The sequence below is a fragment of the Bos javanicus genome, chromosome X (assembly GCF_032452875.1).
Source record: "Bos javanicus breed banteng chromosome X, ARS-OSU_banteng_1.0, whole genome shotgun sequence".
Classification (NCBI taxonomy): domain Eukaryota; kingdom Metazoa; phylum Chordata; class Mammalia; order Artiodactyla; family Bovidae; genus Bos; species Bos javanicus.
This window is the reverse complement of record NC_083897.1, coordinates 119,031,526-119,056,929: the sequence shown is the minus strand read 5'-3', so window position 1 is coordinate 119,056,929 and position 25,404 is coordinate 119,031,526. Positions and strand designations below refer to the sequence as shown.

At 39.2% G+C, this 25,404-nt stretch overlaps 1 protein-coding gene and 1 long non-coding RNA gene across 2 annotated transcripts in view; one reads left to right on the top strand and one right to left on the bottom strand.

The window, feature by feature from the left end:
* Positions 1-17,192, bottom strand: part of LOC133243546 (uncharacterized) — a 56,127-nt gene extending 38,935 nt beyond the window's left edge. Inside the window, exon 1 of the long non-coding RNA XR_009735106.1 lies at positions 16,987-17,192. This is a non-coding gene — a long non-coding RNA (uncharacterized LOC133243546). The remainder of the gene's footprint in view (positions 1-16,986) is intronic.
* A 66-nt stretch (positions 17,193-17,258) lies between these two features.
* On the top strand, positions 17,259-21,182 carry LOC133243545 (melanoma-associated antigen B10-like). Its single transcript, XM_061410525.1, has 2 exons — positions 17,259-17,385; positions 19,337-21,182. Exon 2 carries the CDS (start codon positions 19,381-19,383, stop codon positions 20,425-20,427), a length of 1,047 nt encoding a protein of 348 aa, XP_061266509.1. The 5' UTR covers positions 17,259-17,385; positions 19,337-19,380; the 3' UTR covers positions 20,428-21,182.
* Positions 21,183-25,404: the final 4,222 nt, after the last annotated feature.

Below are 25,404 nucleotides of genomic sequence, written 5' to 3'. Positions count from 1 at the left end.
TCTGCTTCTAGGGAACACTCAAACTTCATTAAGGAGAACAGGCAGCTTGCAAATAAAGACCATTTACCCCTACTTTTTTCAAAGAAAAGGAGAAGGATAATTTCTTAAGTGAAATCAAGAACAGAATCTAAGACAAGAAATTAAAAGCAGGAATGCGAATCCTCAAAAGTAGGTGTGAAAGAATAGGGTCAGTGAAACAGAAAATAGGGAAATCCCAGAAAAAGCATTCCCAGTTTTGAAGAATCCTCTGAGGTCAAGCAAGTAAAGAGATGTTGGCAATGTGCAAAGGAAATATCCATCACACCCCAGCTATGTTAGAGGTGTTGCCAGCCATCAAGTGTGTGTTACAGTGAGATATTTGGGAATCAAAATGGGCTCTATGCATGCTATTACTAAGGAATGCCTGCTTAATAGCTTTAGGTCCCCCTTTCACTCTTCTTCTTAAGTCTACTTTGTTGTAACTGTATGTAAAAGTATTTGTCCCTATGGAGTAACTTCAGTACTCCATATGATGGTGCACAAAACTCTTCAAATCTAGCCCAATTGCCACCATTTTATTCCATGTTCCCTTGATAACTAGGATTATAAGAATTAGAAGATGAGCAGAAGATCTGAATAGACATTTTTGCAAAAAAGACATACAGATGGCTAACAAGCATATGAAAAGATGCTCAACATCACTAATCATTTCCTTCTCCAGGGATCACTAATCATTAGAAAAGTACAAATCAAAACTTCAATAAGGTACCACCTCACACTAATCAGAATGGCTGTCACCAAAATGTGTACAAATCATAAATGCTGGAGAGGGTCTGGAGAAAAGTGAACCTTCCTACACTGTTGATGGGAATGTCAGTTGGTGTAACCACTATGGAGAACGGTATGGAGGCTCTTTAAAAAACTAAAATTAATGCTACCATATGATCGAGCAATCCCTCTCCTGAGCATATATCCAGAGAAAACCATAATGGGAAAAAATACATGTACGCCAATATTCACAGCAGCACCATTTACAACAGTCAAGACATGAAAATAACTCAAGTGTCCTTCAACAGATGACTGATTTAAGAAGATGTGGTATACATATACAATGAAATATTACTTGGCCATAAAAAAGAATGAAATCTTTCCATTTGCAGCAACATGGATGGACTCAGAGGATACCATACTAAGTGAAGTAAGTCAGACAGAAACACAAACCATATGTGATGTCACTTATATGTGGAATCTAAAAAATAATCCATATGAATCTATATACAAAATGGAAATAGACTCACAGACAGAAAACAAACTCACAGTTATCAAAGAGGAAAGACATGGGGGAGGGATAAATTAGGAATATGGAATTAACAGATACAAACTACTATTTACAAAGTAGATGGGTGAAAAGGAGTTACTGTATAATACAGGAAACTATATTCAATATCTTATGATCTGCAATGGAAAATTATCTGAAAAAATATATATATATGACCAAATCACTTTGCTGTACACCTGAAACTAACACAATATCATCAATCAACTATACTTCAATAAAAAAGACATAAGGATTCAAAAAAATTAAATGGTTATTAATTGCAATTAATAACCATAAAAAGTTTTCCATAAAAATTTTAGTACTCTCTAGACAAAATATTTACAATTGATAAAATCATCAAGATTTGGACACAGATGAATATAAAGAAATTACCTGTATTCTTATATTATTATCATTTAAATAAACAAAAACGTGATTAAAGAAACCATTTACTAAGTCGTCTAAAGAAATAAAATATCCAGAAGTAAATTTAGCAAATGTGAGCAAAGATGTCTTTACAAAATATAGCTGAGAAAAATTAAAGATCTAAATAATTATTCATTGATTGGCAAACTGAATGTTTTAGAGATGTCAAGTCTCCTCCTATTATCAATGCACTCTCAATCAAAATTTATGTAGTTTTTTAAAAATGGAAATTGGCAAGTTGACTCTAAATGTGTATAGAAATATGAAGAGCCAAGCATAGCCAAGGCAATCTTGAAGAAGAGCAAAAATTTGTTACTTACACTACCAGATATCAAAAATGATTTTAAAAACTACAGTAATTAAGACAATATGGTACTTACAAAAGAAGAGTAAAAGAGGCCAACAGAGAAGACCAGAGAGTTCTGAAATAGAACCACATATACACAAGCACTTGATTTATGACAACTGAACACGTTGAAAAAAGAAGTGCCTATTTGTAAAAGGTACTGGATCAACAGAATATTTATGGAGGAGGGGGAGACTTCATTATTGTGTTAGTTCGCAATAAAGCTAACAAATAAAAAACTCAGTTGTAGATGAATTGCATATCTGTGAAAGTTAAAACAATACATCAATTATACTTCAATGAAAAATACATATATAGTGTTTAGAAGAATATGTGTTAGAACATTTTCATAACCATGAAACAGACAACAATTTCTTAAATAGGATACAAAAATTATAATCAAAATTTTTAGAGCTTCTCTGGTGGCTCAGTGGTAAATAATCCGCCTGCCCATGCAGGGAACACAGGTTCCATCCTTGATTGGGGAAGATCCCACATGCCACCGAGCAACTAAGCCTGTGTGCCACAACTACTGAGGCTGTGCTCTTGAACCTGGGAGCCACAACTACTGAGCCCATGTGCTGCCATTACTGAAGCCTGTGCATCCTAGAGCCCGTGCTCTGCAACAAGAGAAGCCACTGCAGTGAGAAGTCTGCGGACGGCAAAGAAGAGTAGCCCCTGCTGGCTGCAACTAGAGAAAATGCCCATGCAGCAATGAAGATACAACACTGCCAAAAATAAATGAATAAATAAAATTTTTAAAAAAAATTTTAAGTGATAAAATAAGATATATTAAGATTGCCAAACTTTTGGGATCAACATACACAGGAGAATGTAAAAGCAAGCCCCAAAATGGGAAAAGATAAATTCCCTACGAACTTCTAACAGTCTTTACATTCAAAATGCAAAGAGAACTATAAGACAAAATAAAAAGGGAGACAACTCAATTGAAAGATAGACAAAGACCTGAATAAGCACTTAATAAAAGAGAATATCCAAATGGTCAATAGTTATATGAAAAGCAGTTATATTATTGTTTTAATTTATATAAAGTTCAAAAACTAGCAAATTTATCTCTTAGAACTTTAAAAAGTTATGATAGTAGTCATCTTTTGGAAGGAGTAGCAATTTTAAGGAAGTATGTTGGGGGCTTCTGAATTTTAAGAACAGATGGCATGTCTGCAGCAATTTTTTTTCACAGTACTGTCTGTCGTGGTTCTTTTTCTTGATCTGGACAACAGTTATATGGATGTGTTCAGTTTTTGAAAATACACTGAGCTGTAACTATGATTAGTTCACTTTTGTTCTTATGTACAGTAAATTTCAATAAAAGTTTTAAACACACACATTAACAAACTAAAGCAACAGCCAACAACAGAAGCTTCACTGCAAGAAATTTTTAAAAAACCAAGGAAAATGGTACATCAGCTATTTATGATTTTGCCTGGTAAATAAATATATTACAAATTTAAGGGTTAAAAAGGGTAGAAAAATATTAAAAGAGTATTTGGGAGAGAAAACAATCTTTATGACTTCAAATTCAGAAATCTTATATAAATGATAAATATGATAGTTTTAGCTACAAAGAATTAAAATTCTGTATGCAAATTAAATGAACAAAGCAGAAATAAAGATGCAGAAAGTGTTTGCCACAAACACTACAGAAAATTTAAAATACTGTGAATAAACTTTAAAAATGTACCTTTACAGGCTATATCTGGATATGAAATGATGGGTAATTTTTATCTCTTCTTTGGATAATCCCTTACTTTTAAAAGTAAGCATGCTTAATTTTAATATCTTATTATGAATTTTTAAAATATATAATATTTATCCATAAAGAAATCTGAACTCCCTTTGCATGTATTCTTATTTCCTAATACAAGTTGATTTTTATTTCACAAATTATTATAATATTTTAGTTCACCAATTATCATCACCCATTACTTCATATGACCCATATCCATTCTTGGTAAGCATATCTCTCAATATCCATACTGTTGCCTTCTCAAATATTGCGTATATCCTTGAAATCTTAAATATGTATGTATCCAATATTTTACTAAAAACACTTCTCATAGTGAACAAATGAGCAGCAGATTCTCTGGCTAAAAAGGTATTTTAAAGTAATAAAAGTCAGTTACTTTAATCACATGCCATAATAAAAATCAATGAAAAGGTATGCACTCCTAGAAAATAGTCTGATAGATTTTTGTGTAGCATGTGAAACAAATTCACTAAAAAGTTTAATCTTTCTTAAACATGAATATCATAGAGGGATAATAATGTTATATATTAGAGTCTCTTTCAATTTTATGAGCTTTGCTCCATTACAACAGTCATTGACTGAAGTCTTGTAACTTCTGTGATTCTAGTCCCATCGTTCAAATATCAAGTTATGAGATCTCATTATTTGTGTCTATAACAACTGAAAAACTTTGTTCCCTTGAATATCTTTCCAATTACTTTCATAATATACCCTTGATAGTTATGATTGTTATATTCCATGAATATTCCATGAACCAATACCAGCTATCCATACCAGAGTCTATAGCCTCCTTTCAGTGTCCCGTGAGATATCATCACCTACACACCAGTGGGTTTACCATTATAAACAAGGCAATCATGAACAATCTGAAATGCTTCAGTGTGGAGTTCTAAGTCTCTGAAATAAAATATTAACATCTTTGTCTTGGAATTCATATGCGGGGGAACCACATAGATCACAAGTTTAAACTAGGCATTCGTGTATCAAATGAACCATGAAAACCACAGAGGATAAGCATTTTAGAAATAGATGGTACATCTACAACATTTTTCTTAAAGAACTGTATCTGCTGTGGTTTCTTTCTCAGTTATTAATGTCACCATGACACTCAGTTGACATTTTAAAGTTATTAATGACAGAGCCACATGTCAACAAACATCTTTTTGTCAGGGTATCGACTAAAACATACAAATGTGAATGACTGGACTCTAACCTGGCTTTTTTCTTCTCCATTTTGATTTCCACTTTCTTTTACAGGGTCTTAAATTAATTAGTCTAATTTGCTAATGAGATTCAGGCCATTCACTTTTGTCTTTCAGTAGTCTCTAGCCCCCAGTATATAAGCAACTCAGTAAGGAGAGTTAATGTGAGAGTAAAATACTAGAATTTCATAAGCTATTAAACATCATTCTTTTATGCAGTCTACATAATGGATGAGGATTATTCCCCAAAGTATTTCAGAAATTCTAAATAAACCTAAAGATTTGAGGGTCTGCCAGTGGCATTTATAATTCATTTCTTTGAGTGTCCCATTCAGCCAATATTTACTATAGCTTACAATGTGCAAGACACAGCAATCGATGTTGCAAAGAACATAAAGGTGAGTATGGTACAACTCTTAACACTCTTTGAGAATGCAAGTGAGTATGTTGATATGGTTCTTAAATGAAGTACCTCTTCTAATTTTTTCTTCTTCTAAATCAGTGGTGCAATGCATTCATATTCTGGAACCTCTGGTTAGAAACGAAAAACCAGCTCCTCTATCACATTCTTATCATCCAATTAGTAAATAAATGTTGTGTTTGTTCAAATTACATCAAATATTTTATCATTTCCAAAATTTTAATTCTTAATAAGTGAGTTGTTAAACTTGTTTCTAAACTACAAGCTGTTAAGAAATATAAGTACTTTGAGGATAAAAGGGCAGATTAACTATTAACGTAATGTGTCTGCAATAGTTGACACCCCACTTAGCATGACCATTATGTACTACAGCCTACAAAATTATTCTTCATGATCCCACAGCAGAGCTAGAGTGCCATATGGCCATGCTTGTTTTTCGTCAAATAATTTTTACATAAACAGCTGGTGAACTGTTTTTATTGTAACAGTGCACATATTTTTTGAGACAGTTGGGAAGGATTGATGCAACTCTAGTCACTGCCTGTTTTTATGTCAGTGTTAAGGAGAAATTTAAATTCATATTTTTAAAATGTGGACTTTTGTATCTTTGTTGCCATGGTCAGTTTATAAGCAAGATTTTTTAATGTAGTGCAGGAATTATTGGCATATTTATAAACTTGTAGCAAAAAATATAGATTAATCATAAGGGATCTTCAGTTTAACATGGCATATTCGGTGTTTTTATTTTTACACCCCATGAATTTTTAGAGGGAGAGCTGGTATGTTTTGGACTATTTTATAAGCAGTTTTAATATAACTATATTTGGTTTTGAAACACAGCTTCAACACATTCTGATAAGTGATATAATAACCAGGAGATTTTTAGCAGTTTCGTACATATCTGTGATTTGAGCTGATTTAAAGACTATTTGATCCCAAACTACCCCCATCCTCCTTGACAAGAAATTTCATCAGTTAATATACTAGTGGTTTCAAAAATGCAAGTAGAGGCATTTTCTTTTGAATTCCAAGGTAATGATGATCACTCCTTAGATTGTTGTTAGGAGATGATCATAGTGCTTAGAATGCTAAATGTTAAATTTTGAAATTTAATATTACAAAAATCTCCCTATAGCCAAAGGCTACTCCCATTAGAACACTGGTAAGGATTAATGTGTTATTATATCTCACTGATTCCTTATTTACAGGATGTTAGAGAACATATGATGTCTCATTAGATCCTTATTTACAGGATGTTAGAGAACATATGATGTCTCATTAGAGAAGGAAATGAATGCTTATTATTGTGCCATTGAAAAGCTTAGAAGTTTGCGGTCAGAGCAATCAAGAACATCTACCTGTCACATACTAATGGTCAGTGTGTGCAAAATGCAAGAAAAAGGTTTTTCCTAACCATACAGCTTTCATTAAATTCACCTATCTGACCTTTATATCTTTGATTAATTCCATTTAGGGGAACATAGATGTTTTCATCCCGCCCCGCCCCCGCCGCCAGCCCCTCCGTGCCTCCGTCCCCAGCTGGGGGCGCCCCGCCACCCTGCCCCGCGACCGGTGGCGTCGCCTCCGGTGTGTTTCCCTCTTCCCGCCCGGCCCTCCCCACCACATCCCTCGAGGTCGGCCTGAGGGTTCGTGGGGAGGGGTGAGGGGGTTGCTCCGCGCGCCCCACCCCCCACCCCACGTGCCTTTTTTTTCATGGGAGAAGGCAATGGCACCCCACTCCAGTACTCTTGCCTGGAAAATCCCATGGACAGCAGAGCCTGGTGGGCTGCAGTCCATGGGGTCACTACGAGTTGGACAGGACTGAGCGACTTCACTTTCACTTTTCACTTTGACGCACTGGAGAAGGAAATGGCAACCCACTCCAGTGTTCTTGCCTGGAGAATCCCAGGGACGGGGGAGCCTGGTGGGCTGCCGTACAGACACGACTGAAGCGACTTAGCAGCAGCAGCAGATGTTTTCGTGACAGCTTATTTTGATACACAAAATGGAAAAACAAAGGATCTTTTTTCATTTTGCTTAACTTTTAACTTCCAATTGAATAAACTCACCTGGAATAAGCATTTCAATAGTGAGTGCATTTTGTGAGTCAATAGTCACTTAAACATATAATTCCTGAAACCAATTTGTTTATGTGCATTTTTAATTTATGCCCTACTGTTTATATTCTCTCAATAAAATGTGCACTAGATGGATGTTAAGAAAATGGATTGATTGAGACAATACATTTTTGCAAAGGTTATTTTTCCACAAATAATCCATTCATATTACTTCACCAAAAGTTTAGGTCTAAGGAGAGAATCAACTATCCAAATGACTATTAAATAAAACATGTAAAGACTAGGGACAATTCTCTATGGGTCGCTTGCATTTCTGCACATCTTGTGAGACACTGGTTGCCTTTTGTTTCAGATGATTTTTCAACAAAGTCTGTGTGGCAAACAGCCTTGGAAGATAATAAATAATGTCTCCAGAGCAGGGAGAAGACATGATTTCTGCCCGTTATACAAGATTCAGGTTTCCTAAACACAGGGATCCTCTCCTGCAATGCAACTCACATTCTGGTACATTCTGGTGTCACCTAGACCTCTTCGTGTCAGTCTGGTTACTAGGACTTGGGTAACCAGTGTAAAGAAATGCCAATATTCTAGCCACTACCATTGCTATGAGTAATAATGTTCTTTGTCTCTTATCCAAGAGTCTTGTGTTTTCTGCCAGCATCCATGAAACTGTGACAGGCTAACTTGTTATATTGCAAGAAGAATAAAAATCTTATCCTCTTCACAGTTCTTGACAGCAACCATATATCTCTATTTTTTTTGTTTGCAAACAACAAACAAACAAAATCAGCCTTTAAAATACCATTTAAATTTTTCATTTTGCTTCTATTTTTGTTTTAATATGTATCATAAGTTTGAACATCTTCAAATAGTTTAACTAGCTTCAAATATGTCATTAAGAAGTGAGATATATAACATGGTGAAGTGTAAAAGTGTACATCAAGTAATATACTTTTCATACCAATCATTTATCAAAGCAATTCTACAACCATTTTAACTTGTCTACTTACAGCACAAGTAGTTTTTTGTTTGTTTTTAACAGAACAACAAACTCATTGAGATTAAATAATGATAAAAATGAACCCTCTATTCTTACATATACACTATTTTTACTTATGTCCATATTTTTTACTTTAAATGTTGTCAGAACTGTAAGAATATGTATGTGTATATATTACATATTTATAGATCCTTTGGATCTAAATTTATATATATTTCAGAATTATTTATATATTTATGGTATATATAAATTTATATATTTTTATTTACACACATTTGAGGAATATATGTGAATATTTAAGTTACATCACTATACGCTCCTTTGCTAATTATGTGCCTAAATCTGAATTTCTTCTGTATTGAAGCAGAATAAACAATTTAAAATTGTAGGCAACAAATTCATTCTACTCATAACTTGCATCAATTATCTTATATAATTATCTAAATAGCTGTATACAATGTTTGTATGGTATTATGTGCAAGAATATGGGGTAACAAAGGTATTTAACTACTGAAAAATTTCATGACTTCTGTCATAGGCTCTTGTCTTATCCCCTTCCTCATGTTCTTTCTTAAAGTACTGCACAATTTCAAATGTGTTTATGGAGGAGGGGGGAGTGTAGTTTTATATCCAGATGTGATGCAGTAGATATCATCATTGAGTTCTGTATTCACGTGGGCAGCAATACTACTAATTCCATGTCATAGTTATCTATACTACTATGGTGCTGGCTACAGTAATCAGTAGTTTAGATATCTTCTGCCTGGATTTCATCAGCTTCAGGATTAATCTCCTGGCCCCAGTGTTGAACCAGGATACTGGTGCTGGTGGCGTTAGAGATTTGGACAACATCACAAAGCTGTTTCTATCACGGACCAACAAAGACTACTCTAAAGAAGAGGCCCAGTTTTAGTCAATCATTTTTAGCAGTTGCACTTGATGTCATTATGGGAAATTTGGAAGCTAGAATTAGAGGACATTTTTGATCCCTTAAGAAACTTTCCCTAGTGGCTCAGAGGTTAAAGCGTCTGCCTGCAATGCGGGAGACCTGGGTTCAATCCCTGGGTCGGGAAGATCCCCTGGAGAAGGAAATGGCAACCCACTCCAGTATTCTTGCCTGGAGAATCCCATGGACCGAGGAACCTGGTGGGCTACAGTCCACGGGGTTGCAAAGAGTCGGACATGACTGAGCGACTTCACTTCACTTCAAGAAACTTTACTAGCTCAGTAGACTCTGAATACTATTGAATCTTCTTCAGAGATAGTATCAGCATGATGCCATGATTAGGAACGAACCCTAGAAACCCATATAAGTCAACATGAAAAAAGAGACTTTGGACACTCATTACAATACTATCAGTTGAGAATATTTGAAGTCTGTGCTTCCTCTTCTATTATTCCTGTTTTTATATTATAAACTCGAAAAAGGCAGTGCTAACATTTGTCCCTAATTTCTAGGCAGTATGCTAAAAAATAAAGATAAGCTAAAAGTAAAGATAAGCAAAAAAATAAAACAAAAACATGGATAGTTGCCATATCTAAGCTATATGATGATAGAAGTATTTTTTTTGTTGTTCTTTAAAACTAATTCTATATTGCCAAAAATCACAGCTCATTCTCAAGTCTAATCCCTGGAGACAGATATGAAAACAGAGTCCATAACTGGTTAAAGCTTAATGAATAGGGCAGAGATTAAGAATGTGGTGGAAAAAAGAAAAAGAAAAAAAAGAATATGGTGAATACTAAGAATATACGTGAGATACTATCATAAGACACTGGATTGTTGCTGATGGGTAGAGGATCACTGATGAGATATGGAGTTGAGGGATAATAGAAGTAGTAGAGATGGAGTAAGGATGGCTGTTCATGAATATACTTGCTAAAATAAGTTATATCTTAATAGCTGGTTTGTGGTTAACAAAAATCAATGTGAATATCAAAATATGATCTATATGATAATGAAAACAGCAAATGCCTAGGTAAAGCACAGTGACCAACGTGGTGAGCAATCTCAAAGAGTAGTCAGTTTTGAGCAAAATATCATCTACTTGTGAGATGTACAGTTAAAAAGCTTATCTTTCTGTAACACAGTATAGGCAATATACAAATATGTCACACACCTGACTCTCTTCTTTGGAACTTATGCCTTGAGGTCACATAAACATGTTTGCCATAAATTAGTTTATTATTCTCTTTCATTTTAAGTAATTTATTTCCTGTACTTTTATGGTAATTTCACAGCAACTGCTTCTGTTTATTAGCAACCTTATATATAGTTACAACTATTTAAATGTGATTTTTTTAAGTTCTGGCTTCAAAAATTACTCTTCTAGAACTTATCTAGACTTAATTACAAAGAGATGTTACTTTGTTCTTTTTATTATTATTACATTTGGGATTGGGCTAATTAAGACCAATAAATATTAGGAATCAATTCCAGATAAAGGAGTAAGGTGAGCTGTGATGTATCTAAGAGATAGAAAAATCACCACATGAAAAAAAAATGTAATTATATGTGGTGATGGGTGTAAACTAGACTTAATGAGGTGATTTTTTTCACAGTATATAAAAATTGAATTATGTTGTACACCTGAAACTAATATATAAAAATAAAATCCATTAAAGACAATAGAAAGCATAGAGACCATAAGAATAAGAAATTAGGGAAGAGAACAGGCTAATTTGAAAAAGAAGTAAAACAGTATCTGGAAATAAAAATACAGTTATTTGAAACTAAAATCATAATGGTAAAAAATTAGAAATATTTAAAACATGCAAAAAAATTTAAGAAACTAGAGAAAGAGCATAATATTCAACCTCTCAAAATACAATGCAGAAAATAATGAAGAAAAATGTAGCAATGATTAATTAAAAGATAATGAAGCCAACTAACAAAAGCCTATTCTTTGAAAAGATTGATACAACTGACAGTTTTATAGTTATCAATTAAAAAGGAAAGAAACAGAAGTTATATTAATTAAATAACACTGTACAAAACATAGATGCAAAAAGAACTTAAATATTCTAAGAGAATAGTATAAATATCATTACCAAATGGAGGACAAGGATAGGTTTCTACATAGATATATATGTCATCTAGCAAACTTGGAAGAAATAATAGAGAAAATTAATATTATGCAACTATCAATTAATTAATGGATAAATATGCTAATCTTCCCCCTTCACGGATCACAGCTTTGTCATGGCAAAGGAGCTTGCATAACTTAATGAAGCTATGAGCCAGGTTGTGCAGGGCTACCCAAGACAGATGGGTCATAATGGGCAGTTCTAACAAAACATGGTCCACTGGAGGAGGGAATGGCAAACCACTCCAGTATTACTGCCATGAAACCCCATGAACAGTATGAAAAAGCAAAAAGATATGAGACCAGAAGATGAGCCCTCCCAGGTCGGAAGGTGTCCAAAATGCTACTGGGGAAGAGCAGAGGGCAATTACTAATAGCTCAATATTGCATAGGAACCTGGACTGTTAGGTCCATGAATCAAGGCAAATTGGACATGGTCAAGCAGGAGATGGCAAGAATGAGCATTGACATCTTAGGAATCAGTGAACAAGAATGTACGGAAATGGCAAATTTAATTCAGATGACCATGATATCTACTACCGTGGGCAAGAATCCCTTAGAAGAAATGGAGTAACCCTCACAGTCAACGAAAGAGTCCAAAATGCAGTACTTGGGTGCAACCTCCAAAACAACAGAATGATCTTGGTTCGTTTCCAAGGCAAATGACTCAACATAACAGTAATCCAAGTCTATGCCCCAACCACTGTTGCTGAAGAAGCTGAAGTTGACCGTTTCTATGAAGACCTACAAGACCTTATAGAATTAACACAAAAAACAATATGTCCTTTTCATCATAGGGGATTGGAAAACAAAAGTAGGAAGTCAAGAGATAACTGGAGTAACAGGCAAGTCTGGCCTTGGAGTACAAAATGAAGCAGGGCAAAAGTTAATAGAGTTTTTCCAAGAGAACACACTGGTGATAGTAAACACCCTTTTCCAACAACACAAGAGACAACTCTACACATGCACATCACCAGATGGTAAATACTGAAATCAGAATTATTACATTCTCCACATCCTAAGATGGAGAACCTCTACAGTCAGCAAAAACAAGACCTAGAGCTGACTGTGGCTCAGATCACGAGCTCCTTATTGCAAAATTCTGGCTTAAGTTGAAGACAATAGGGAAAATCATTAGGCAATTCAAGTATGATGTAAATCAAAGCCCTGACGATTATACAATGGAGGTGATGAATAGATTCAAGGTATCAGATGTGGTAGTCAGAGTGCCTGAAGAACTATGACAGAGGTTTGTAACACTGTACAGGAGGTAGTGACCAAAATCATCCCAATGAAAAAGAAATGCAAGAAGCAAATTAGTTCTCTGAGGAGGCTTTACAAATCACTGAGGCAAGAAGAGAAATGAAAAGCAAGGGAGAAAGGGAAAGATATACCCATTTAAATGCAGAGTTCCAAAGAATAGCAAGGAGAGAGAAAGCCTTTTGAAATGAACAATGCAAAAAAAGAAAGGAAAACAATAGAATGGGAATGACTAGAGACCTGTTCAAGAAAATTGAAGGTATTAAGGGAATATTTCATGCAAGGATGGGCATGATAAAGGACAGAAATGGTAAGGACCCAATGAAGGCAGAAAAGATTATGAAGAGCTGGCAAGAATACACAAAACTATACAAAAACGATCTTCGTGACCCAGATAACTATGATGGTGTGATCACTCACCTAGAGCCAGACATCCTGCAATGTGAAGTCAAGTGGGCCTTAGCAAGCATCACTAGGAACAAAGCTAATGGAGGTGATGGAATTCTAGCTGAGCCATTTCAAATCCTAAAAGATGATGCTGTGAAAGTGCTGCACTCAATATGTCAGCAAATGTGGAAAACTCAGCAGTAGCCACAAGGACTGGAAAAGGTCAGTTTTCATTTCAATCCCAAAGAAGGGCAGTGGCAAAGAATGTTCAAACTACCGTACAATTGTGCTCTTTTCACATGCTAGCAAGGTAATGCTCAAAGTCCATCAAGCTGGGCTTTAACAGTATGTGAACGGAGAACTTCCAGACATTCAAGCTGGGTTTAGAAAAAGGCAGAGGAACCAGAGATCAAATTGCCAACATCTATTGGATCATAGAAAAAGCAAGGGAATTCCAGAAAAACATCTGCTTCTGCTTCATTGACTAAGCCTTTGACTTTGTGGATCACAACAAACTGTAGAAAATGATTAAAGAGAATAACAGATCATCTTCCCTGACCCCTGAAAAACCTGTATGCAGGTCAAGAAGCAACAGTTAGAACCAGACATGGGGCAACAGACAGGTTCAAAACTGAGAAAGGAGTATGACAACACTGTATATTGTCACCCTGTTTATTTAACGTAAATGCAGAGAACATCATGCAAAATGCCGGGCTGGATGTATCACAACCTGGAATAAAGATTATCGGGAGAAATATCAACAACCTCAGACATGCAGATGATACCACTCTAATGGCATAAAGTGAAGAGGAATTAAAGAACCTCTTGATGAGAGTGAAAGAGGAGAGTGAAAAGGCTGGCTTAAAAATCAACAGTCAGAAAACTAAGATCATGGCATCCAGTCCCATCACTTCATGGCAAATAGAAGGGGAAAAAGTAGAAGCAGTGACAGATTTTATTTTCTTGGGCTCCAAAATCACTGCAGATGGTGAGTGCAGCCATGGAATTAAAAGACGCTTGCTCCTTGGAAGGTAAGCTATGACACACCTAGTGCTCAGTCGCTTCAGTCATGTCTGACTCTGCGACCCTATGAACTGTAGCCCTCCAGGCTCCTCTGTCCATGGGATTCTCCAGTAAAGAAAGCTGGAGTGAGTTGCCATGCCCTCCTCCAGGAGATCTTTCCGACTCAGGATCAAACCCATGTCTCTTGTCTCCTGCATTGGCAGGTAAGATTCTTTACCACTGAGCCACCAGGGAAGCCCCAGTGGAAGCCCAGACAAACCTAGACAGCATATTAAAAAGCAGAGATATTACTTTACTGACAAAGGTCCGCATAGTCAAAGCTATGGTTTTTCCAGTAGTCATATATGTGTCTGTGAGAGTTGGACCATAAAGAAGGCTGAGCACCAAAGGACTGATGCATTTGAATTGTGGTGCTGGACAAGACTCTTGAGAGTCCACTGGACTGCAAGGAGATCAAACCAGTGAATCCTAAAGGAAATCAACCCTGAATATTCATTGGAAGGACTGATGCTGAAGCTGAAACTCCAATACTTTGGCTACCTGATGCAAAGAGCCACATCATTGGAAAAGACCCTGATGCTGGAAAAGACTGAAGGCAAAAGGAGAAGAGGGAGGCAGAGAATGAGATGATTAGATAGCATCACTGACTCACTGGACATGAATTTGAGCAAACTCTGGGAGACAGTGAAGGACAGGGAAGCTTGGCGTGCTGCAGTCTACTGCAAAGACTCAGGCAGGACTTATCAAATGAACAAAATGCTACTCTTCAAAGACTGCAAACATCAGTACAAACAGAGACATACATTCGGTTCCTAGTAATGAAAGTTCACTGTACCACCCATGCAGTGGTCTTTCCATAGGGAAAAAAAAAAAAAATAGAGATAAAAAAGTTAAACCTTAATCTGATCCAACTTCAATCTATTTAGAGAAATACAGGGGGAGAAGGACATCAATGTTGCAATCAGCAAAATCCAAGCCATAGGAAACTGGACTGAACATATGATGAGGTTTTTATTCCCCCCAACAACAACCAAATAAATGACAAAGAAAAGAAGTAATGTATCTATGGGGGGAGGGGAGGATAAGATCTATAAGTTAAAAGCATAAAAATATAAAGCATAAAAGAAAGCATAATGACAAAAAAACATTGACAATGCATAGACTTCATCTGACCCTAATTCAAGGGCAAAACACTTAAAAGTATCAGGTAAATGTGAAAAATAAATGGACATTTGTTGATATTATAGTTAGTTTTTAAGGTAGGATATGTGTAATTGGTTTGTGCTTCATAAAGAATATCTATCTTTTGGAAACAGGTATTGACATATTTAAAGATGCAAGGATATTATATCTAGGATTTGTTTCTCATTATTTCAGTGGCAGAGATTGGGGTACCTAGGGTATAAATGGGAATGAGATTGAGTATGTATTGATGATTGTTGATTCTGATATCAGGTGTATTAATTTTACTACACTAGTTTCTTTACCATTGTGTATGTTTGAGAATTTCTCCAATAAAAATAACATACATGTTGCCATTAAATTTGAAACCTCAGTGAAAACAGACAAGTATTTAGAAAAAATATTAATTATCCAAGTGGTCCAAACAGAAATAGAAAACTCTAGTTGAGAAATACAAACTGAAACTCTCCTCAACACTTTCAAATGTTTCAGGACAAGACAGGTCTATCAAATTATATAATAAGCAAAAAATTAACCACCATCTTATGTAAACACATCAAAAGCATTAAAAAAAAAAAAGGGGAAATCTTTTAAATAATTTTCCCTGGCTAGCTCTCCCTGATAAGAAAACCAGCTGAGGACACCCTGAAAACAGAATACTTGAGCCAAACTCACCCCCCACACAGGAAACGATCCTAAATAAATCCATAGAAGTTTAAATACAGCAGTGAATTAAACGGAAAAACAAAGAAGCTGAATCCAAGAAACGTAATGATGATATAACATTAGGAAAAAACTGCCTAAAACATTACCACATTAACAGATAAAATTTCAAAATTAATTTGACCATGTGATGAAATGCAGAAAAAGCTTTTGAGAAGAATTAAACATGAATGCATAATAATACTATGTAGCAAACTAACATTAGAAGGGAATTTGCATTTCCTAAAATCTACAGTAAACGAAATGTTAAATGCGAAATGTCAGCATTACTGTTAAGGTAAGGAACAAGACACAGCAAGCAGCACGCTACCAACTCTGTTTAAAATTGGACTGGAATGCATAACCAGAGAATAAGCATACAAAAATAAATAAATGCTAGAACTATTAAAAAGAAACAGAAATTGTTCATTGTAAATCTGATCATCATTTTACAGAAATAGAAAGGAAAAGGCCACGGATAATTCAAATGAATAAGTGACTTCAAAAGCTGGTGTACAGACAATTGTAGCAAAACCAAGGGCCTTGCGTACAAAGCAGCAATTATTAGAATAGATATATAATATATTCGTCATAAATGAGAGTCAAAATTGCAATCAATTTCACTATCCTGTGCAATGTTAGGTAAGATAAAAAGATCTGGGTTCCTAAAATTATGCAGATCTGACTCTTCCCTATAGAAAGTAGAATTTTTCTAACAGACTCAGGAGAGTATATTTACAAGTGACGAGATCCATCATTGCTATGCAATTTTTTCTTAACAGCCCAGAACCCGTTCTAGTCCCCCTACCTCACGCGCGCGGCAGCATCTTCATCTCACATCACCCACTGTCGGCAAGAGTCTGAGAAACTGTCCGGAGCTTACACGGAGGTGGCATTTCCCAAGGAGCCTTTAATCAATCCATCAGGAGCCAAAATGAGGCCCTAACTCCACAGAGAGGGCTTTGGGTACCATCCATAATGGAAGACACTTCAGACTCAAGCCCCACCTCTGCTTTCTAGCCTGGGGGGCAGGGCGGTGGGCGTGGAGAGCACGGGATGCGTGGGCCGAGGTCCCCGGATGTGCGGCACACTGACTTCCGCCTCCAGAGGTTAGGCAGTGAGACTGTGTGGTGGAAGAAGCGTGGCATCCGGTCGGTCGAGAGAGACGTCCGAGTTTTACCAGGGGTAGAGTTTTACCAGAGTTAAGGTAAGGTTTGAGGGACCCTCTAACTCAAAAGACAGAAGGCCCCGTATGCACTAAAGTTCTGCCCCATCTTGGGTCCTGTCAGACGCTGGTCAGGGATCGTCCGACATATTGCCGACATATTCTAGAACTTAGGAAAATAGTAACATTGGACCAGGGTGTTGGCGTCAAGCCAGCAGCGGAATGCAGGGCCTCTCAGGATCAACGAACAACCCTTTGTGAGTTCGGCGGAACGTCCCCTTTCCCATAATAGAGGCATCCCCTGGGTTCCCTGTCACGGCAGTTGGTCCCGTCAGACCCCACGTATGGGTGACGGCACACCTAATGTCCCGTCTGGCCACTCCAGGAGGTTAAGATACTTGACCAGGGGGATGCCTGTCTCAAGCCAGTAGAGAATGGAATACCAGGCCTGGCCAGGAGTCAATAAATGCCCCTGTTTGCATTTTAGGGGAAATGGCCTCCCCTGAGCCGAGCCTATAGAGCCCCGTCCATGTGGTCAGCCCTGGGTGTTCCTGGCAGGGCCATAAGGTCCACATGCCCCCTCACCTCACCTTCCCATGGGGAGGGGAGTGCAGGGGGTAGGGGAAGTTAGTGGGGGTATGCGGGGGTAAGGATGGGAGTGTTGGGGGAGGGGACCAGGGGGATTGGGTGAAGGGGGTGTTTGAAGAGGGGGCGGGGGTGTGAAGAGGCGAGGGCGGGGTGTTTGGGGAGGGGGCGGGGGTGAAGAGGTGGGGAGCAGAGGGAGGAGGAAGGGAGGTGTATAATAGCCTTGGTCTAATGCTAGATTATTCAGGCTAGCAGAGGGAGGAGTCCTTGGGGTGGCTTTAAGTTCAGAACCTTAAGCAAGGACTGTAGGAAGTCCTCCCTTAAGACAAAGAGGGGCCCCACAGAGCGCCACCCTGTTATAAGCCCTGGTGTCAAGCTAAGCAGGGCTGTCAAGCTAAGACATCTCTCACTTTATCCTCAGTGGTCACAGAGAGAAGAGGGTCCTATTACAAGGAACTGATCCAGCCAGGCCCTTCTAGAAGTCATAGGGAGGACTGAAGGGTGGTACACCGAGTCAGGCCCTTCCTCTGTGACCAGCCCTGGGAAGCCCTTCAGAGACCTGTCATACTGAGTCTGCCCCCCACCCCCACTGTATATTCCAAGATACCAGGGGGATGAGGGCCTTGGTTTGATTATTATAGGCCTCAGATCTGAAGAAGGGAAGACACCAGTTAGTCAAGGGGAGGAATTACTATCAGGAACCCGAGGGTTGAGGGGACAACTCATCACAGAACAGAGGGTGTTTCACAGAGCCCTACATGTGATGTCATCCCTGGCAAGAGTTCCTGGTGAAGATATGTATAAGTGAGACCTCCCTAAACTTCTCTTAGGACTTTTCAGAGAGGTGAAGGCCTTGCTCCAAAGGGGTAGGTTTAAGGTCAGCCAAGGGAGAAGTCTTAGGTCCTGCAAGAAACCAAGGTAAGGCCTCTGAGTGAGGGGTGAGAATCCTGATTCTCCTAGGGTGGAGACAGTCCCGGAGAGCTCTGTCACTGCTGCCATCCCAGAGTGATGTCCCCTTTCAGTTCCTCCTCCACGATGTCAGAGATGTAAGGGCTTTGGAGTGACGAGTCAGCGTGAGAGCAGTTAAGCACAGGACCTCGGGTTCTGCCAGAAGTCAAGGTAACGGCCCTGATTGTGAACTGACAGAAACGCCTGCTACTCCAGAATAGGTGAGGCTTCAGAGGGCCCGGACTGGCCAGACTCTATATCAGCTCCAGTAGGACCCAGGTAGGGCTGGAGAGCTGCAGCCTAAAGGTGAACTCTAGTTACTTCTACACAGTCTTCAGGGGAAAGGCTGATCAGGGAAGAGGAGCCTTATGGGTTTCTAGAGCAGTGCCTGCAAGGAAACCTGCAGAGGGGGCTGTTATCCCCACTGAAGGCTCACACCATTTCGTCCTCTTTCCTCCAGGTGATAGAGTCATTTACCTTCTTTCTCACGTACTGTCAATCATCATGCCTCGGGGTCAGAAGAGTAAGCTTCGCGCCCGTGCAAAACGCCGCCAGGCTCGACAAGAGCCCAGTGATCTGGTGGAAGCTCAGCCCACTGAACCAGAGGAAGAAGAATTCCCTTCTTCCCCATCTCCTTCTTTTGAAGATGTTCCCCAGAGCTCAGCTGCCACTGGAACATCCAGCAGTCTTCAAGTGCCTGGCAAAGTCTGCTCCACCACCACTGTTGCTGCCTCTGTTTCAGATGCAAAATTTAGTGAAGGTGCCACCGATCAAGGAAAGGAAAGGCCAAAAGTCTCTCAGAGTAAAGATACCACTGAGCAGTCTTCCAAAGATCTTGTAGACGAGAAGGTTCCTTTGTTGGTGAATTACCTTCTGTACAAGTATCAAATGAAAGAGCCTGTGACCAAGAGAGATATGCTGAGAAAGGTAATCCACAAGCACAAGAATCTCTTCAGTGAGATCCTCAAGAAAGCCTCTGAGCATCTGGAGCTGCTGTTTGGCCTCGACGTGAAGGAAACGGATCCCAACAGGGGTATTTATGTCCTTGTCAATAAACTGGAACTGGGCTGTGATGAAAAGACAGGTAATGACAGAGAGATTCCCAAGACTGGTCTGCTGATGATTGTCCTGGGTGTGATCCTCACAAAGGGCAACTGCGCCACTGAGGAGCAAGTGTGGAAAGTGCTGAATCTGATGGAGTTATATGAGGAGAAGAAGGATCGCATCTATGGGGATGTGAAGCGGCTCATCACCAAAGATTTAGTGCAGAAAAAGTATCTGGAGTACCGCCAGGTGGCCAATAGTGATCCTCCAGTCTATGAGTTTCTGTGGGGCCCGAGAGCCTACTCTGAAACCACCAAGATGAAAGTGCTGGAGTTTGTAGCTAGGATCCATGGTAAAGTCCCTGCTGCCTTCCCATCCTTGTATGAGGAGGCTTTGAAAGATGAGGAAGAGAGAGCCCAAGCTCGAGCTTCAGCCAGGGCTCGTACCACTGCTTTGGCCCGTGCCCGCACCTGGGCCAAAGCCCACAGCTCTTCCTCCACCAAGTGAAGGCTGAGGAAAATTTGAAGAGAACAGCTAATGTTCTCACTAGTGGAAGGTTGGGGAAGGGCTGGAGAAAAGAGAGTATATAACATGTTTGTGTTCCTGTTCTATGTAGATAAATTTGCATGAATATTGCTCCTTTTAGTAGAAAGTTTAACTAGCTTCAGAATCTGAATTTATGAATAATATAAATCAGACATGTATTGATGTTTATGAGGTTTAAAAGTAAGAGTTTTACTATTTTATAGAATAAATTGGGAAACTTTAAGTCCTATTTACTTATTAAGAACAAGATAACATGTCAATGTATTAGGCATTTCCAAGGAAATGTGAAAAGAAATCAGCAGTAAAATGGCTCAGATCTTTTGAACTCTGTGGGAGAGGGAGAGGGTGGGATGATCTGGGAGACTGGCATTGAAACATGTATAATATCATATATGAAACGAGTCGCCAGTCCAGGTTCGATGCACGATACTGGATGTTTGGGGCTGGTGCACTGGGATGACCCAGAGGGATGGTACAGGGAGGGAGGAGGGTTCAGGATGGAGAACACGTGTATACCTGTAGCGGATTCATGTTGATATATGGCAAAACCAATACAATATTGTAAAGTTAAAAAATAATTTAAAAAATGCATTAAAAAACCCCCAAAAAAAAGAAATACAAAAAAAAAGTAAAAGGTGATAAAGTTTTACATGCCTTATCACATTTAGTCTGTTCTGTAAAACTAAGAGAGATATAATATACTTGAATGTGTTTACTTTACTTACATCATAATAAATAAGATCTCTTTCACACTGTCTCATCTATTTCTCAAACATTCCGTGAGCAGGCTCTTTGACAGGCTCTAGGCTACTACTGGGGACATCAGGATAAACAAGACCAAGCGTGCCCATAGAATTTTTGAGTCTAGCAACAGCTGTAAAGTAAAGATGGTGAGAGACTCTGAGACCTAAGGACAGATCAAAAGGAAGAGAGGACTTTGGAGGATCCAGACGTGAACAGTCAAGTGTAAACGCTCTGAGGCAAGTGAGTTTGAGAAATGGCAAATCCTTCAATGGGAGTCAGGCTGTGGTAAGCTAGGAGGTAGAGCAAATGAGGGTGTGGGAGTGGTGGGCAAGGGTCAAACCTTCAGAAAGTGGGTCCAGAGTTGAGAGACTAAAGCCTGAAATGGAAAACTCCTTGCAGTTACATTTGAGTCATGGATAAACTGGAGAGAATTCTCCACCTGGAATAAGAATGGAAGGTGACCTGCATCTTTCTAGTGTCCTTTTGTCAGAGCAGGTGAGCACAGCACATGAACTATGTGTTTTATGCCCGTCATGCCCAGGGAATTTCTGAGAAACGGGTGATACTCTATATATATAGACGTGTGTGGTCAGAAGCCACTGTGCTAGCCATCTTTGCTCTGGCCTGGGAGATCGAGTCCACTACATTTGAAGTTCATTTCATTAGGTTGTCTTGTATGCAATTTGGCAAACTCCAGGTTAGGGCTAGATTTTTAATGGGATTGAAATAAATGAAAATAGAGGTGGTTTGAATGGGAAACGGGTTGGAAGGGATGGAAGGAATTGGTACTTGACACAAATTCTGGAATCCTTAAGTTCCATCTAACTGGGGAAGACTCCCGTGTGTGTGTGTGTGTGTGTGCACACGCATGTGCATGTGGGCTCGAGTGTGCATGCTCAGTCATGTCCAACTCTTTGAGACCTCATGAACTGTAGCCCACTGGGCTCCTCTGTCCATGGAATTCTCCAGGCAAGAATGCTATGGCGGGTTGCCATTTCCTGTTTCAGGGCATCTTCCCCACCCAGGGATCAAACCCACATCTCTTGTGCCTCCTGCATTGGCAGGCAGATTTTTTACCACTGCACTGCTTGGGAAGCCTGAAAAACTCCTTTACACAATAAATAACCTCAACAACTTATATATTAGTTTTACTTGTTAAGCATCATATTAGTTGATTTATTGTGCCATAATCATGCTGCTGCTGCTGCTAAGTTGCTTCAGTCATGTCCAACTCTGTGTGACCCCAGAGACAGCAGCCCACCAGGCTCCCCCGTCCCTGGGATTCTCCAGGCAAGAACACTGGAGTGGGTTGCCATTTCCTTCTCCAATGCATGAAAGTGAAAAGTGAAAGTGAAGTCGCTCAGTCATGTCCGACTCCTAGCAACCCCATGGACTGCAGCCAACCAGGCTCCTCCATCCATGGGATTTTCCAGGCAAAAGTACTGGAGTGGGTTGCCATTGCCTTCTCTGGTGCCATATCATAGGGTTCTGCATATTCTTGGTCATTTCGTGGATTAAATAGACCATAGAGCAGATTTTGGTAGGATCTGGGATCAAAATAATAATAGCAATAACTGCAAAAGACCCAATACTTGACAGACACCATGCCTGGTGCTTTCATGTATTACATATATCCCAGGAATCCTACACAGCAAGGCCTATCAAACTCACTTCATAGAAAAGCCTCACAGAACTTCACAATTTTCCTGACTTCACATGGCTCATGAGTGTCAGAACTGGGACTAGACCTCTGGTCTGAATTCATTTAGGGCCTTCACTATTACACTCCTTGAATGAAGCAGTTTTGTCTCTTAGTTCAGTTCTAGTCTCAACACTCCACAGTGTCTCTCAGGCGATGAAATGAAGGACCCTATTGCCAATGTACTACCCCATGTATAATAAATGAAAATGCAAATTAAAAACAATACAGTCTAGGCTCTGAACTTAACTCACCTAGGCTCCTCTTGCCATTCCCCCCCCCCAGAATTCCCTGGGAGCTGACTCTGCCCTAATCAAGCACTTTCAGAAATAACATCACTCTTGCCCTGCATCTTTCTCCTGTCACAGTCTGGATCCTGACCTGCTGTCTAGTATCCTTTCATAAGGCGGCTCTCTCCTCCCAGTGGAACAAAAAGCCCAGAATCACTTGCCTTTTCCCTGACTTAGGGCCTCCCAACCCCCTGCAGATGTCCCCTGTCTGTTCCATCCCTGACTATGAACCTCTCTGATAACAATAGCCCCATTCATGTGGCTACTTCGACAGTGAAGTTTAGACATGGGTTTCCCTGGTGGCTTAGACGGTAAAGAATCTGCCTACAATGTGTGAGACCCAGGTTCACTCCCTGGGTCAGGAAGATCCCCTGGAGAAGGAACTGGCTACCCACTCCAGTATTCTTGCCTGGAGAATCACATGGACAGAAGAGCCCAGTGAGCTAGAATCCATGGAGTCACAAAGAGTCGGACATGACTGAGCGACTAACACACACACACACACACCCATCTGGTTTAGGCACTTCCACTAAAAGTTTTTTTTTCCAGGTTGACTTGTGAGTAGAGTCTGGTTTGACACGGGATCTACAGGTTACTGAAAGATAACCCTAAAGTTAGGGAAAAGATTTTAGAGAGTGGATGAAGTTAGTAAGAAAGGAAAATTTAACCTTGGATTTATTTGAGACTGACCACTGAATCCTTACACTGAAGCATGAGCTTAACTAAGTGGCCAAGAACCAAAGCTTCTTTCCTAAGTGGCAGGATGAGGAAGGACTAAGGAAATCACTGTGTAGCAACCATCTGTAGGAACTGCATTACCCCAAACTCAGATTTTTAGGAACATTTAGTATGTTTTTATCGCAGACAAATGGCCATAAGTTAAGGAACTTACAACGACACACATTTATCTCATATTTCTGTAAATGAGAAATATGGGTTGGCTGTGCTGTGGTCATTGTTCAGGGTTATGCAAGCCCAATTCAAGCTGTCAGAGTCTGGGTTCTCACTGGGAGGTACTGAGAAGAATCGCATTCCACACTGACTCAGGTTGCTCTCAGAATCCAGTTCTAAGAAGAATTCACTTATTTGTAGTTATAAGAATGAGGCTATCTCCTTGCAGACTATCAGTTGGAGATGCCATAGTTCCTCTAGGCCTTTCTTCAGTCCTTGCAAATGGGCCCCTGATTCTGAAACAGCACATTGAATCTGTCTCTTGTGGTTCATGTAGTTGAATTGGGCCCACCCAGATAATTCAATATAACCTCCCATTTTTAAGGTTCATTCCATAATTTTTATTACACACACTAGCTACCTTTGGCTATGTAACATGACATATTCACAAATTTCAGGGTAAGGTTATGGGCATTATGTGGAACAACTATTGAGTCTAACACAAAGGTAGAAAATGTCTTCTTGGTGGAGATACCAGCTTTAATAAGAAAAAAAAAAAATGACCATCATTCTTCTACCTCTTGTCTGTATCTGCCCCAGAGGGAAACTCTGATTTTCCAGTGTGTCAAAGACACCTGTACACGATTCAGGCATGTTCAACAGGTGGTGAATAGCAGGGACTCGAGTATTATTTTTTTTCATGCAGCAGAAGGAAGAAGGAAAATAGTGTATTGAGATTACAGAGATTACTGAAAAGGTCAGTGCAGAAAGGTGCTAAGAATGAAGAAGGGTGCACCTCCCTGCTGAGATTTACGAGATCCTTTTGAAAGCGGCTGTGAACCTATATTTGAGAACATCAGTCACATACTGGCACTAGAAAAAGTTACTGATTTGCAAGGGAATTTGATCTCAGAAAATCCTCCAGGAATGACAAGGGCTACAGTCATAACAAATTTTAATAGTGGCTCTTTTTTGAGCAGATACTGTATAACAGTTAATGGGAACATCTGCAAGTGCTCATTCACTTTGTGTCCCGCTCTCCATCCTTGGTTCATATGAAGACTACATGCTCAATCACTTATAGTTAAGAATGGTCATGTGACTATCCTTGACACTGAAATATGAGTGGAAATATACTTGTCACCTCCAGACCCAGGTATTTGAGAACCGGTAGGCCAACTCCAGGACTTGGTGGCTCAGATGGTAAAGAATCTTTCTGCAATGCAGGAGACCTGGGTCCGATCCCTGGGTTGGGAAGATCCCCTGGAGGAGGGCATGGCAACCCACTCCAGTATTCTTGCTTGGAGAATTCCA